Genomic DNA, 16,166 nt, shown 5'->3' with positions numbered 1-16,166 from the left:
GCCTGTTCCATTCTGCGGCAAAAGAGAAATAGCCCACACCTCTGCCTACCTACTAGGGGTGTTGAGATGTTAAATAGCATCATGTATATATAAGTATTTTGTAATTCATGGAAATATTACAATCCACAAATACAAGCATGTATTGTATTGAAGTATGTAGTATATTAAAATTTCCTAGTTGTTCCAAGAAAGTTGCATTCAAGATATAACTTGAAGGGGCCAGTATGGGGTAGGAACAGTCATACTGATGTGTGAGATAGCTGTGGTTTTGGACTCTGCCACTAACTAGGAGGGTGACCTTAAGCAAGTCGCTTCACTTTTAGGGACCTCAGTTTTCTTTTCTGTAAGAAAGAGGAGTTCAAATAAATAATTTTTGAAGACATACTGGTGGTTCCAAGCGTCTATGAGCCTCCACTGAATTCTTATTCTTTACAACATTTAAAATATGTTTTGCTCTTTACTGGAAATTCAGTACTAATCTAAAGGAAAATGAAACACATAATGAGCCCCATTATACTTGGAAAGGGTGCAATGTTTGAGGTCACTCAGCAGTGCTTCTGTGGCTTATATTCTCCTGTTTATATGCACAAGCTATTGTTGGTTGCCTAACGGCAGCCATACCTTCCTAATAGACCCATGTGTCTACTTTTGATCAGTCTACTCTTTCCCATGTGACTCGGATGAAGCTGTTTCCGTGCCCAGATCCAAGGATGGGTTCTGATCTACCATCTTCATAATTCCATTCCTCTGGTTTGCGATTGGTTCAGGAACACAGAGTTAAGCCAATCAGTACACTGTATTCCTCTGGATACTGTTATTGGCCCAGGGGTGGGCATGTGATTTGAGATGGTCCAATCTGTCTAAAAAAGAAGGTCTTTTATTCCATGGGTGCAGAGCTGAAGAGAGGTTTTCCCTATCTCCAACTTTCATAAACAAGAAAGCATAATTTTCCCGTTGCTGCAGACAGCCCAGTCAGGAGGGAAACCAATCCGATGAAAAACAAAAACTAAAACAAAAACCTCATACTCAGAGGACTACAGAGCAACTGAGCCAGAGCTCTGATCACACCATGCCTGGACTTGGCCCTGCCTCTGGACTTTCAGGTATGTGAGACGATCCATTTCCTTATTGTTTAAGCAATTCCAAGGTTTTTTTTTTAACTTACAGCTGAAAGTGTCCTTACTGATATAGCAAAGTACACGCTTACAAGGAAATCTTTTCATAAGGATGAAATGTTCTTTTTTGCTCAATAAGGAAAAATATTATTGTGGTCTGGAAATAAATATGGCAGAAAAAGTTCAGTTTGGGAAACAATCATTGCTTAAATTTTTTTTTTTATCCCTGAAAAACTGAGCTATAAATCTGAGGGCTTTCTATACAAAAGATTTCTTTCTGTCCCCCTTTCCTTTGTGTCTTGCACCGTGTTGAACACAGTGCTATGAAGAGTGCAGGTGTTCAATGACTTCATCTGAGGACGGGATGGTAGGAATGATTTCTGTCATATTTGCCTTGTAACCCCCAGGTATTTCACAATGCCTATCACATAGTAAGCACCAAACACATATTTTTTGAATATTTACAACTACAGTATGTTAATGGTGTTCAAAGCATTCCTATTAGGACACTTGCTGCCACCTCTAATCTGTTTTTCCAGGTGGTATGGCTGTAACCTCCTATTGTCTAAGAAGAAAACTTTCCCCTTCTGAGTGACATTTGTTAGGATCATCCTACCCCCAAACAATCTACAAACGAATTTTTTACTTGGGTTATGATCTGATCCACTGTACCTTTGTAACTTCTGAAGAAAGATGAGAATGGGTCTCTTTGAGCCGGGAAATGGAACTATGACTAAGGCCTCCTACCACTGCCATCAGGGTGTTAAAATTTTTGAGCTGAAGGAGCTTCTGCAATAAAAAAGGTTAACTTCAATACTTTGTAACAATTTTTGAATTATTCTGACCTTTTTGAGGTACAGATGAAGTCGTACAATTTAACAACAAGGATGTAGGGCAAATAGTATCAATTCAAAATGAAGAACAAATGAAATCCACTAGAAAAATATATCAATCATTACACAGAAAAATAGCTACATTAAATGCGTCCAAATATGGCCAATTAAAAGCAATCTTCTTGCATGAGAGAAGTATATTTGCTCATTAGACATTTATGGGTAGTTTAATTGGCTTTTATATTGTGAACCCCCAATTTTTTCAATGACTTTTCTCAATAGAGTGAATGAATATCTAGAATCCTTTGAGAATCCCAGTCTAATTAACAGACATACATACCTTGGCAACATTGATAAACTTTGTGATGACTTCTGCCCTTTGCTGAGGGGTTGGTTTGCTAAGAACCATCAACTGGACCCACTTAGAGATTCCATTAAATAAGGCAATAGATCTCTCCAAGGTTGGGTTATTCTCCAGGCAGCCATGGATGACATAACTTTGGTAATCAGTGAACTAGCAAAGGAAGATTCAGAGACTCTGAATTATAATGGAGTCTTTGAAAAAATTATAAATTAGAATGTTGCATGGAAGAGGTGAGATAATGTTTCACAACAGCATAACGATTTCTTTCATTTCACATTTTTAACGGCATCTTACAAGTTTGAATATATCTGTATCTTTAACACATTATTTTGCTGCATTTCACTCTTCCACACCCAGGCGCACACTTATTACACACCACAGTGTTGATGGGAGGAGGAAGGGACAAGCCTCAAAGTCATATTCCAGTAAGTCCAAAATTTGCTGGGTCATAAGATCCACCTGGGGCATTTGCTAAAATACTGGTTTTGGGGAACATGTCAGACCTAAAGGATCACTGTTCCAGAGGAATAACCTAAGAATCTCCATTTTTCACCCACTACTGGTGATTCCAATGGTCAGGCAAGTTCGAGATACAACGGCATACATTAAAGAAGAGGAAATGAATATAAATATCATAATTTCAAGTCAGAATAAGTTTGCAATGTGTTTTCAAGAAGAAAAGAGAAAAAATAGAAATTGAGTAAGGCTGCTCTTTGGCAAAACTGACACATTTTCAGGAAGTCAGCATGGGTGTCATCAGATACATATGAGCCTCCTACCATATAAACAGAGCAGGGGATTCCCTCTCATGGCCTGCCTGTGGGGAATCAAAAGGTCCTCTCCAAGTAGGGTTACTTAGTGAAAAGAATCAGTCTTTCAGAAATCCATACTTCTAACCTCATGTTCTTCTTTGCAAGCAATAGCGTAATACATTCTTAGCCATCTTGGAAAAGAAGGAGTGACTTCCCCAGAGCTTGGTTAGACAAAGACAAAGGCTGTTTGTAAACCATTGTGGAAATATCATAGCAAATGGATAGTGAGTAGGTGGCTAGGAAGAGATCACAGTCAGGAGGAAGAAAAGGGATGCAGAGGAGGAACTCTATCAAGACAGAGTAGGAAAGAAAAATTTAATCCAGGATATCCATCCCTGAGAAAGAAACAACCTGATGTTGAGATTCTCCTCAAAGCTTACAATTCCTATTTTCAACCTATATCCATAATCAGGCATTTATACATATCCCAACCTAAATAAATATTTCTTCTCCCAAAGTGAAGGGCCCAGCTAAACATGTTCACTTGGGAGAAGTCAACGGAGCTAAATAAACTTTGAATGGTTAAATCTCCACTCAATATTTAGAAAATCATGCTTTAATCCTATGAAAGGAGACATTGAAAATAGCAACAGAAATATAGCTCCTGAGCAATAAAGTAAAGACAGGATAATATTTATCTTTGGTTAAAAGGGATTGTTCCTGTGAGTTAAGGGCACTTTTCCAGTGGAGCACAGTGACAGAGGCTGCCAACCCTTCAGAGTATGAAAATGCAGCTCTTGGTAAAGTTGGCATGGTGGTTGTTATCCTTGGAAGAATAAATGTCCAGTTTCTTACTGAGATCCTTCTAAAAGATTTATGCTCCAGAAAAGTGAGGTGCTCAGCCAATTCAATGGGCTCCAGATGGTCAAAGAGCAGACAGGCTTTTCCCTTCTTGGATACTTTTTTCCTCTGTGTGACTCTTCTCATCCAGTCATAGGAAGGACTATAAAAGAAGAGTGAGTCTGGTCAATGTGCTGAAAGCTCATTTCACTCAATGGAAGTTATTAACCTACTGACTGTATAACTCTTGGCCTGCTTCCAGGGGCTTGTGCAAAATACACGCCCAGTCCTTCATATTTGAAGAGAAAACCACTGACCCATTGCCAATAGAGTACAAACTTCGAGTTGTTTTTCCATACAGGGTGGGTTTGCACTGATTCATCCAGAATCCCTTACTTGGTCTTTCCTGTGACCAGTAAGGTTTGGATCATGAGGGAGAGGTTAGGGCTAGGTATATAAATTTTGGAGTTATCAATATATAGGTGGTGATGGAAACCATCAAAAGCTGGTTCTCTCACTTCAGCAACATATGGATTATTTGAAAAGCTTGTTATAAAGACAGAGACCTAGACCTCACTACCAGAGATTCTGACTTACTAGGAATGAATAATCTGAATAATCTGTATTTTTTAGTATAAACATTTATCAAACTCTTAGATGTCCCAGGCACCACTATAATCACAAGTATTAACTCATTAAATCTTCACAACAACTCTACCAGGTAATACTACTATTACTCCCATTTTATAGATGAGAAAATATAGGCACAGAGAGATTAAAATTTTACCCAAGATCACACAGCTAGTAAGTAGAGGAGTCAGGATGAATAATCCTTATTTTTAACAACATCCCTAATAACTCCTGGATCACTCACCATTGATCACTCTTGAAGAAGTATTCTAAGAAAAGAGACTAGAGTATGAATGCCTAGGACACAAGAGCGCATATTTGCAATATGGATAACCATACTCACAGGCCTAAAATAGTTTTGTCTACAAAGTTAGCTAGTCAATATAAAATGCTAGCCTAATTAGCACCAAGTTCCTAATCACTGAGCTAACCCGTTCATGGCACAACTATGGTCAACATTTGTACAGCCTCAGGCTGACCTCAGAGCATCTCAAACTTGAATGAGCATATGAATCAGCTGGGGATCTTATTAAAATGCAGTTTCCAGTTCAGCAGGTTTAGGGTGGGGCATGAGATTCTGCAGTTCTGTTGAGCTCCCAGGTGATGCCAATGCTGTTGATCCACAGACCACACTATGAGTGGCAAGGGTATAGGAGACTAGATTCAGTAACCAAGCACCGAGCATCTATTATGTGCCAAATGCTTTCACATATTATCTCAGGTATTCATTGGATGCTCATAATACCTCATGAGAAAGGACAACCCCCATTTTACAAATACAGAAATTGAAGCTTGGAGAGAGAAACTATGTCCGATGGGACTGTGCTCATTGCATCAAAGCTTTCCTCAGAGAAGCACACCTTGATTCTGAAATGGTATGGATGGAGGTCAAGTGGGGTCATCACTACTCCCTCCCTCAAACAGTGGACTCATCATGTTTAAAAGAAGCTTGTGCCACTCTTACATGCTGGATATGTCGATGAGGCTGACGTGTTTCTCATATCCTAGTTGACTGACTACTTCCTGGAATTCCTCAGTCATACGGATCAAACCAAGGTCCAAATTAAACTCTGCGGGAAACTTCAGAATCCAGTACCTGAAAGGCATCAAGTATTTTTGACAACTGGAAGATTTCAAGCTAGACCTCTATGGAAACCATGGTATCATTTTACAGATTACATTTAACAATGCATCAAGACCACACGCCAAATTAGCAATCTCCCATCCCTCATCCATCACATTGAGTCTCCCTCTTCCCTCCTTTAATCGAGGACTCAAATCCACCACTCCCACCCTGAGCCTTTCTTTCTCTCTCTTCAGAACCACTGCTGAGAAGAAACCCTTATCCCAATTCATGGCAAGTAGGTGGGAATGTGTATGGTGAGGGAGTAGAAAAAAATGAATGTACTCTTTCTAAGAGCTGTTTTCATTCCCTAATCACATTGACCACTGCTTGATCTACAGTCCAAAAGAAAGATGAATTCTACTCCCAGGAACAGAGAAGGGCAAGTTTTAATAAAATCAATAAAAGGCGGACTTGAGTCGATTCTATTGTCAGACTAGGTCTGTTGTATGGTGAAAAGGAAACTGTCAACAATTGCAGAACTAGAAACTACAAGACAATTAAATTCGTAAATATTTACCTCATGAAGTAACAGATCTTTAATCGAAATTCATCACAGCTTTCTCCACTGGCATTTCGATACGTACACTAGTTAAAGAAAAATCCTTGCACGTTGTTTCCTTTGCACAGACCTGAAGCTGTTTGATCAATTTAGATGAATTCCTAATAAGAGGGCCATACTAGGAATATTAGGGTTATGTGAACGTTCAAATGGAGAGAAAAGTGTGTTCTGATGACATCAGCACTAAATAATTGACATAATGTATTATTGCTCTGGGATGTATTTTTTTGGTCTGGAAGAGAAGCCATTTGTAAAATTAGTTTTACCTTCCTGAGCACTTACCAAGTGATGACTGTCAACTGTAATTACAAATATACTACCAACTATAGATGATTTCAAATCAATAGTACATAAAAGCACCATTTTAGCCAAAAAGATTTTAAATATAGGATTAATGCTTTATATAAGTACTCTAATTTCTTTAGTATTTGAAAATGTCATTTTTGGGTATATTAATACACATGTTGTGTTGTGATTTAGTTTCAAGTCTATTTAGTCATACTCTTTTTAACTAACATATATTGAGCTCCTGCTATATGCCAGGCACCATGGATATGCAGTGAGCAAGGAATCCAAAGGGAGGAAAATCTAAAGAAATGTTAATTCATAGGCAGTTTCAACTTTCATACAATCTGTACTTTCAGCTATTAAACTTTACTGTGCCTAAATATCCCTTTCTATTTGTGCTTCATATAGCAGCAGACATACTAATGGTGAGAGTGTTGTTTGTGGGCACATTTTTGGACGGTGTTTGGATCCTGAGGAGGGATGGACCAGACTGAGTCAGTTCCCTCCATCCTTCTCTATGTACTGCCCTTCAATAGTGGGACCTGTGGAATCCTTGGACCACTGGGTACTAGTATCTTGCTCACTTCCAGGGACCTCTGTTCAGGGTGAATGTCCCCTTATCTTCTCTAACATCCCCTTCTGCCCCAAGGTTGGGGGCACGTTGGAAGAAAGAAGTAGAAAGTGGAGGAAGCTTGAAGTAAGCAGATGGAAGCCACGCTGGCCCTAATAGTACTCAATGGACCCTCTCCCTCTGAGGCTCCCCTTGTTCTGCAAGGCTTCTCACTCATCTGCAGGACCCCTGGGCTTGCAGCAGGCACAGACTGTAGGAACCAACATTAGTGGTTATATAATAAACATTAGGTCTCGGGGAATAAAACCTCCATATAAATGTGTGACTGTTTTGTAGCCATTTTCAGTCATTTGGCTTTTAACTACCTTTTAGGACTGTACTGTGTACAAAAGTGGTGGACTGCTAAAAGCCCTTATTATAGAATGGGGTTTCTAACTATGGATGGTTTTTTTTGCTTTTATATCAGAAGAAAATTTAAGATTAATATCAATTAACAAATTGTAATAAACCTGCTAGAATATTCCTTGTGTCTTGCCAGCAAGGGAAGATGTGAAAATTTAGGTGGTGTTTATGCCTGAGCCAGATCATATTATTTTGGCTGGCATTTCCATATGTCTAAACTGTATCCTCTATGTCCGCCATTCTGTGTTCCTAAAAGGAGTAAATTAGCTCTTGAATCAGTGTTAAATATTCTTTCATTACACTAACAGCAGAAATATTTAAGACAAGTTAGAAACATTCAGTCTACAACTCCTGTTTCATTTTATATCTAGTGATTATTTCCAAGCAGAGCCAAAACATCCAGATGGATAGTTAACTATTTGGTCATTCATCCAGATGTTTTGTCTAGACACCTATATATATTCACAAAAGAGCTGGATAACTGACTGAAGACTGTTTATTCATCTTAATTTACTGGCTGTGGTTAGACACTCTATCTAAATACAGAACTTGATTTATGATTGTAAAAATTACACAGTAGTTGAAAAGATATATGCAGAGAAGTTTTTCTGCCAACTCAGTGGAAGATAAATACCATCGGTGCATAAGTAGAACTATTCTTGGCAAATAACTATTATTCAGCTCTCCATTGTCATCTGTTAAAAAATAAAATAAAATGAGAGGTGAGGAGACAACAGTACATACTACTTTTCTCTATTTCTAATATCAGTAAAGAAACATCAGTGTCAAAATTTTCTTGTAGACCCAATTATCATTTTCCTCCTACTTCTGCTGGTATTTCCTTGCAAATTAAGTGGGTAGGTCTCACCCTTCCTCTGATGTAAGGTTGCCAAATTTCACAAATTTAAATACACGACACAGTTAAATTTGAATTAAGTAAACCACAAATAATTTTTTAGTATACGTATGTCCCATGCACTATTTAGGACATACTTATACTAAAAATGTGGCTCATCTGCAATTCAAATTTAACTGAGCATCCTGTATTTTATCTGGCAACCCTTCTCTGTCTGGTTTAACTCTTCCTATAACAATCAGTTCAACAAACAACTCCTTTGTGACTCTGTTTGTGCAAGGAATAATCCAAAATGCTGAGGTAGATGAACAACATAAAAGGCATAAAGCTGTAAAGTCTACAACCTAGTAGGAGATACAAGACATATACACAAAGACAGAATTCAGGAGCTTGGGCAACTCACTCTTGTCTAAGCCAAAAGACCAAAAATTATCACAGCAGCATATACCACGTACCATAAGAAAGTCATAAAGGGCTGTGGGAGAGTGGAGGAAGCAATCAGCATTCCTGACAGGGGAGATTAGGAATGATATTATGAACATCTAGGGTGACATCTGAAATGAGCCCTGAAGTAGACTTTCAATGAAGTAATATGATAAAGGCATGGAGGTAGAAAGATGCAGGGAATGTTCCAGAAACATTAAGTGAACAGTATGGCTGGGGAATCAGCTGTGGTCAGTAAAGGGAAGGAAATGCAGAGGGCAGTGATACTGGGGAGACAGATTGGGGTCAATCAAAAAGGCCTTGAATACCAAGGTATGGAGATTGAATTCTGTTCCATAGCAACACCTACATCTGAACAGGGGGAAGTAAGAGTAACAAGATGTACAGAAGGGAGAAAAGGCTCATACCAAACATCTCAATGCAAGTGCTCAGCAGTTCATCTAACGTTGCCGCTTTCCCAAGTCCACTTGACCCCATGGTTATTTAGCCGTTGTCAAAAAACTAGGGGCATTTTCAACATCATGTAGACCATCTCCATAATCATGCAAGCAGGTGATGCTTGTGCCTAGTGGTGGTCTCTGATCTAGAGTCTCAAGACTCTAAAGAAACAAGAAGAAAAAAATATCAGACTAGAGTTCTGCTATCTGTTAAAGCATGACTTTCCTACCTGAAAAGATAATGACTTCCACTGACTATATTTCTGCAAGAAAAGCATCAAAGTGACAGAGATTGTGTGAACCACCATGATGGCGAAATGCCTGCTAATCTGTTCCTTAGCATGTATGATGCTCTGAAACCACGGAAACGTTCCCTATTAAATAATATCCCATTTAGCAGTTGAAAAATTTTTTTGATACAACATGTTACACTTCATATTCTTAAGTGATAAAGACATTCAAGAGTACATTGTTATAGACGTTACTTGGTTTAATATTATTACAAGTATATAGAGGGAGATAACTCTAAAGAGCAAATATATTGATGAGTGTTATCCTCAGGGATCATGTAAACGTTCAACAACTGGTAAAAAAAATCTTATTTGCATAACTTCTCTAATAGTAACAGTATTATTAATAGTAGTAAAATATTAACAATAATCTATTGAACATCCACATTATGTACCAGGCACTACACCAAATGCTTTGCATATATTATACAACTTGATCTTCGTAACGATACTGTAAGGTAGATTATTATTTCCAGTTTACAGACAAGGTCATGGGATTCACACAGATTTAGCAACTGGTCCAAAACCATACAATTATTATGGCCTTGAATCAGGACTCCATTATAAAATAAAGTTTTTGGTTTCCCTTTTTCCCTTTTATTGCTCTCCCAAGTGGGGATATCATAAGGCTGTCATAATTTTGCCCCCTAATCTAGTGTGAAAAATAGCACTCCACACCATCTCAGAAAAAGGATATAAACTAGATTATCTGTCACAGAGGTAGTAGAAAAATGTGGGCATGACAGCTGTCCCATTTTATAGCACTGTCATGGGGAAAGTGATTAGAAACCTCTAAGAGATGCTTATACCGAAAGTATCCCTGTTGGAAACATACCATCATTTTATTTTACAGAGCAAGTCCTTGATGCCAGCTCCATATAAGGCTTAGAGAAATTGAGAGGTCATCATGATGTAAGACAGTTACCCACTTTGGATAGTTTAGGAGGTAAATGTGGCCATTGGGAATTCACTCTTGAACTGTTTAAAGCCAATGTTGATTTTACTCTCAAAGTTTATTTGTTCAACTGGTAGTCATGGAGCACCTGACAATTGCTAGGCACTAGGCAAGGCATTGAGGCTGCCAAGATGAACACATCATTGTCTCATCCCTGCCTTCAATGGGCCCATAGTCAACTTCAGAAGGCAAACACGTGAATGAATAGAAAAAAAAACTAAGGTCCATATGTGTGGCTGTATTAGTTTAGTGGTACCACTGAAGAGTGACATCTGAATGAGTCTGTTCACCAGCTGTATAAATCAGGTGGAAACATACTCTTGTGCTAAAGGTACTACTCCTAGAGCATCAAAAGAAGGATTATTTCATGTGTCATAAAAATAATGGAAACACTGGGTCAGTGCTGTCCCACTTCTGGAAGGGGAATATTAAAGCTGTCTAGAACCAACTCTTACGTCTCTTAACCAAGTCACCTTATCGGGAAGGCCTTTCCCGACCACCGTAATTTAAAACAACACTCTCCCTCCAAGCCCACCTCCCAATTGGCATGCCCTACCTCTCTTACTGGATTTATTTTTCCTCATAACACGTATCCCCATCTGACATACTCTATATTTTACTTGTTTATTTACTTTTTAATCTTTCTAGCACTATAAACGTAAGCTCCATGAATGCAGGAATTTTTGTGTTAGTTCTCTGGTATACTGCCCAACTGCTAAGATTTTTGCCTCTCATATAGAAGATACCCAAAAAAGAATTTGCTAAACTCATGAATGAGTGGATGGATGGATAAAGAAAGAATAAAATAAAAATGGTAAAAAGTTTGTCTTTGAATATGTATATATTTGTATGAGTGGATACTATAAAATTTTAAAGGATTGTTTTTTTAGTTTGTTTTACTTATTTAAACTAGCTTTTAGTAAACATCACTGGGACAGAAGTTTTCTAGACTTTCTGCTAACCTTCTAGATGTGATAGGATCTGCCTATACTCTATTCATAATAAGAACTTGGTACCTCTTCCAGGACATTTTGGGGCAGCATTTCTCTGATTTCCTTAACGTAAATTCTGTCAATCCCAAGAAAAGTCAACAATGGACAGTTGACAGGTTTGATTACCTTCCTGTATAAACAGGCATTTTTTTTTATCTTGTTAATTCTTGTTACTGAATAGTAAATGTATTACTTAGAACCAAACAACCTAGATTAACTAAACTAATTCTCAGGTCAAAACCAAAATTATTCAGCTAATTTGTTTGGGGAAGATATTGACTTTCCACAAGAGGTTAGAAATAACCTGGCACCAAAGACGTCACCATGTTTGGAGTTATATTTGTTATCTGCAAAGAAGCCAGTACCTGAGAGCCAGGTGGGCCTCTCCAGTTACAATCTGTTTCTGCAATCAGTAGATGTTTCTGTGTCTCTGCTTAGCATTTTGTCAGCTGCATATGTACCTGAGATCTCATTTCATATGTGTGGATATTATTGTATCTACAACTGCTTTTTCAGAAGTAAAGCTTCTTTATTGCAAAGGCAATATACATTCATCATTTAAAATATGACAGTAGTGAAAAAGGAAAGAAAAACAATCTACCCATAATTTCATCATCAAAAGGACTCTTGTTAATACCATGACATGTTTCTTTTAGTTTTTCTGGCATAAATATTTTGGTGAGTTTCTTACATAATCTAAAATAGTTTAAAGAAATACTTACTTACTGGTCTCACACAGGTAGATATCCAGGTCTGAAAGAATTTTAAGGGCAGTTATCATCATTGGAAAATGCACTGGGGACTCAGTCTGCTGAACTGGTTTACCCAACTCGAATAATAAGTACTTTGGAGAACCTGATAAAAGAACAGAAAGAAATCCCCAGAGTTAAATAATAGAAACACTGAATAATCCACATTGTGTTAAAGCATTTCCAAAACCCTTCAATTATAAGTGGTTTTTGTCTAAACGTCACCCACAAAATTAGTTAAAAAGAGAATACATTTGAAGTAGTGATTTGGTGCCATGATATTTTTAAGATCAAATTGTTTTGAAAACATTCAGCCTATTAAAAACGATGTGTGACCAAACCAAAATTTATACACATAGTGTAAAATACTATTTTAGTCCAAATATACTTCCATGGGTGGATTACTCACTAAGAATTTCCAAACACTGACATTGGAATGTTAGTAAATCTCTAAAACAATTTGTTGTGGTGATCATCAAACTCTGACTCTAAATCACTCCTGACTGTCTCAACAAGAATGTCAATGTTATTTTAGTCCAGGTTGTTTAGTCTCTTGATGGTTTAGGAGTTGCTTTTGTGTTGATAGGTACGCTCTGGCTGCACTGAAAATTATTGCTCCTCAGCATAAACATTTTCTCACAAATCTGAAAAGGACGCAATAAGCCAAAATTTCCCCAGGGCTTGAATTATTTCTAAGAGAGCAGGTCTCACTTCAAAAGGGCAATAGAGTTCTGTTGGGTGTGATTTCCAAAGGCCATGATGTCTTCATGCAGCAAAAAGACCATTAACGTGACTGGTGAAGACTCAAAAAAATTGTGAGGTTGCCTAGGACAATAAGAACTATGCTTTCAATGTTAGAAATAGTGAAAAGGAGCCAATTCCATGCAACTATACACGAACAGATCTTAATTAGCATCCCAGGCTCTTGACTCAGAACATTTAGAAGTTTTTAAAAATTGGATTTCAACATTAGATAGACAAATGGGGAGAGTTTTACTACTTTGAGTAAAACGCCGTTAACGCTACTTACTTTACTAGATTGTTTAAGAAGTTAGTGAGGTAACATAAATGTACCCCCTGTCAATCCAGCAAAACACTGGGTGCTCGGGAAGGTGTCTCCCTTTGTCCACACTTCCTCTTCCCTTCTAGTATTTAAAGGCTTTTAAGTTGAGGACTTAAGGTGAAGTAGAAGATCAACATTTAGAAGTGACAGAAAGAGAGATGTTAGTTTAGAGAAGGGAGAAGGAAATAGGAGAAAAAATACCGTGACACTAGGGCATCTAGTAGTGGGGTAGGTGGCCTCATCAGCAATGGAATCCCATTCCCGAAAGTGCTCAAGCCAAAGTAAGGTAATGACTGTCAGAGATGTTGTAGACTAAATTCCCAGACAGTGTCTAGGAAACACACCAAAATAACAGCGAAGTTTGTTCCTGGCTCTAGGATTGCAAAATTTATAAGGTGAAACATTATATCTATTCAAGAAATAGTTTTGAAATTATATTGGCCATATTAGAACTTCCAAAGATAGTCTTGTCTATAGCACTATCTCTATTGTAAGAAAAATCAAACAAAAACTCTTGAAGACTCTTCCCTCCTAATGGCAGATATTGTCTTTAGAGATAAATAACCATGTGTATGTTCTTACACTCATATGACCTTCATATAGAGACATGGGGTTTCTCCAGATGCCTAAATCCTTTGTTAAAATGAGTGGTAATTATTACAAACCTTTACCCTTTAAGGATTAACAACTAGGGTGTCATAGCATTTGTTATTCTGGCAACACTCAAGCTTAATCTTCCTTTCTTACCACAGACATGAGATTTTAAAAGTGCTGTCATTATATTCTCTGAGACTCCACAGGAGAATCAAGATTATTGAGTTCAGTAAGAGAAAAGACAAAACTATGAAAGACAGTTAATTTATTTGGCAAATACTTACTGAGGATCTATTAGACACCAGATACCAAGCAAGCTACTAGAGTGACTGGTAGAGGAAGTTGCAGACAAGCAAAGAGAAGGATAAATTGGTGAGCAGGACAAACACAATTCTTGCTCTTATAATCCAGCAAAGAATAAAACAAGTAATTACCATGAAGTATCCTATGAAGGTGCAGGGCACTAATACATTCTAGGAGCCAGAGGAGTTTTAGCTAGGCCAAGTGTGGGTGGGAAGATGGTAATTAAGAAAAGTTAAAAGACATTTAGAATGACTGAAGTATTGAATGAGACAAGAGATGAGACCAAAAGGTCAGTAGGAATAGCTCATGAACAGTATTGTAAGCTATATTAAGGAGTATGGACTTTATCTGAAGGGCAATGAGAAACCATTGTTTTAAAGGTGAGTAGGAGAATGGCATGATCATATTTTGATTTTTTAAAGATCTTTCCATCTGCAGTATGGAAGAGAGATTAGTAAAGACCTACACTGATATGGGGAAATCACTTGGTGGTCAATTATAACCATCCGTGCAAGAGAAACCAATGTGTGGAAATGGAGCTGGAGAGAAGTGGTTGGTCACAGAATATATTTTGAAGATAGGTCCAATGAGATTTGTTGATCTATTGGCTATGGGGAATCAGAAGAAAGGAGGAATCAGGGATAATTTCCAGATTTCCAGCTAGACATTTGGTTGGGTTATGGAGCCATTTCCCTGAGATTGAGAAACTGAGGGATGGGGGTAGGAGTAGTTAAGTTCATGGAGGGGGCAGCAAAGGATGAATTCACTTTTGGATATGTTTAGTTAGAGATGTCTGAGACCTCTTAAGGGGAATGTTGAGTTAGCTTCTGGATATCTGTTACATGATCATGTTTAAGTGTTAAGAATCAGTGGAAAGGGAAATTTAAGGGGCAGGAGAAAGAGAATTTATATAACAAGGTCTCTGGGAGGACAGGAGTGATAGACCATGCACAGGTGGAGGGATTTACCTTGGATAAAGCAGAGGGTCACCTCTTTCAATGTAACAGCATGAAAGAGGAAAAAAATGGGTATAGATACAGGTATATTCATCCTTTTGATAGCAGGAAGTCAAGGAAGTTCCTGTCTGGTGACTTCTATTTACTCTAAAAAGAAGGAGACAAGGTCATCCACTGGAAGGTCTGATGGAAACAGATCTGAGATTTATCCAGAGGAGAAAATAAACAAAAGATGTTGTGAAGAGCAGAAGAAAGAAACCAGAAGTATTGGGGTTATTTCCATCCAGAGTAGAAGGCTGATGTTTCTCTTCTTCTGGAGTTTGTTTTGAGAGGAAGTTTAGTGTTTCTTGTTCCTAGGGTGACATCACTCACTTGTGTCATGTTTCTGAAATTATTTAAGGTAACTTTTCTGGAACAAGTCACATGGCAAGTTTCTTCTGTATGGACCAGGCAATTCTGAGTTTCTGTTGTTAGAGTCTAGTCATATAAGTTTCTGTAAGTATGAACCTCAGAGCTGAAGCATGGTTGGCATTTTCTAGGTGATTTCCAAATGAGGGCATGAGTCCCTGCTCCAGTCTCACTTAGCTTTGCTTGATATGGGGAAGAAGAAGATACTATTGGAAGGGAAATTATAATAAAGAAACAATTTACCTCCCATCCTTTGACTTGCTCCAGAATATTTCATTCTGGCAACTTCAACCTCAGCCACTATTCCCATGTTCTCTACCCTCCCAGCCAATATTTCTGTATCTCTGCCTCACCATGCACAGTCTCCAATGCCCTAATTATCTGTTACTTTTTAAAAGGTCATAAATCACAAGATACATTACTGTTGTTCACTCTTCATGCATTCTTTGGGTACTTCTACATTGGTCTTGTTTTAATCTTCTTTCTCATTTCTTTCAACTTCACCTCTCAGTTCTTTGAATTTATCTTTCTACTTTATTTCCTCCAATCAGTTCCTTTTCCTAGCGTGTTCTGTCATAATCTCATTGCCAACACTATCAAGGTTGATTCTATCACAAAGCAACTGGGACAGTATGAACT

The 16,166-nt window shown here is 37.9% G+C and overlaps 1 protein-coding gene across 5 annotated transcripts in view; it reads right to left on the bottom strand.

Annotated features, from left to right (window-relative positions):
- RASGRP3 (RAS guanyl releasing protein 3) overlaps window positions 1-16,166 on the bottom strand; it is a 106,798-nt gene that overhangs the window by 30,893 nt on the left and 59,739 nt on the right. For 3 of the 5 annotated variants that reach the window (XM_068564897.1, XM_068564893.1, XM_068564895.1), the window contains exons 2-9: window positions 12,177-12,309; window positions 9,188-9,379; window positions 8,073-8,175; window positions 6,178-6,240; window positions 5,499-5,630; window positions 3,920-4,067; window positions 2,289-2,462; window positions 1,788-1,904 (exon numbers count right to left, since the gene is read on the bottom strand). In XM_068564897.1, the coding sequence (XP_068420998.1) occupies window positions 1,788-1,904; window positions 2,289-2,462; window positions 3,920-4,067; window positions 5,499-5,630; window positions 6,178-6,240; window positions 8,073-8,175; window positions 9,188-9,257 (807 nt within the window). In that variant the 5' untranslated portion in view covers window positions 9,258-9,379; window positions 12,177-12,309. The remainder of the gene's footprint in view (window positions 1-1,787; window positions 1,905-2,288; window positions 2,463-3,919; window positions 4,068-5,498; window positions 5,631-6,177; window positions 6,241-8,072; window positions 8,176-9,187; window positions 9,380-12,176; window positions 12,310-16,166) is intronic. The other 2 variants (XM_068564896.1, XM_068564894.1) reach the window with 2 other exon arrangements.

Source organism: Eschrichtius robustus, chromosome 15 (assembly GCF_028021215.1).
Source record: "Eschrichtius robustus isolate mEscRob2 chromosome 15, mEscRob2.pri, whole genome shotgun sequence".
Taxonomy (NCBI): domain Eukaryota; kingdom Metazoa; phylum Chordata; class Mammalia; order Artiodactyla; family Eschrichtiidae; genus Eschrichtius; species Eschrichtius robustus.
Note: the sequence above shows the minus strand (reverse complement) of the source record. Positions and strands in the feature narration are given on the sequence as shown.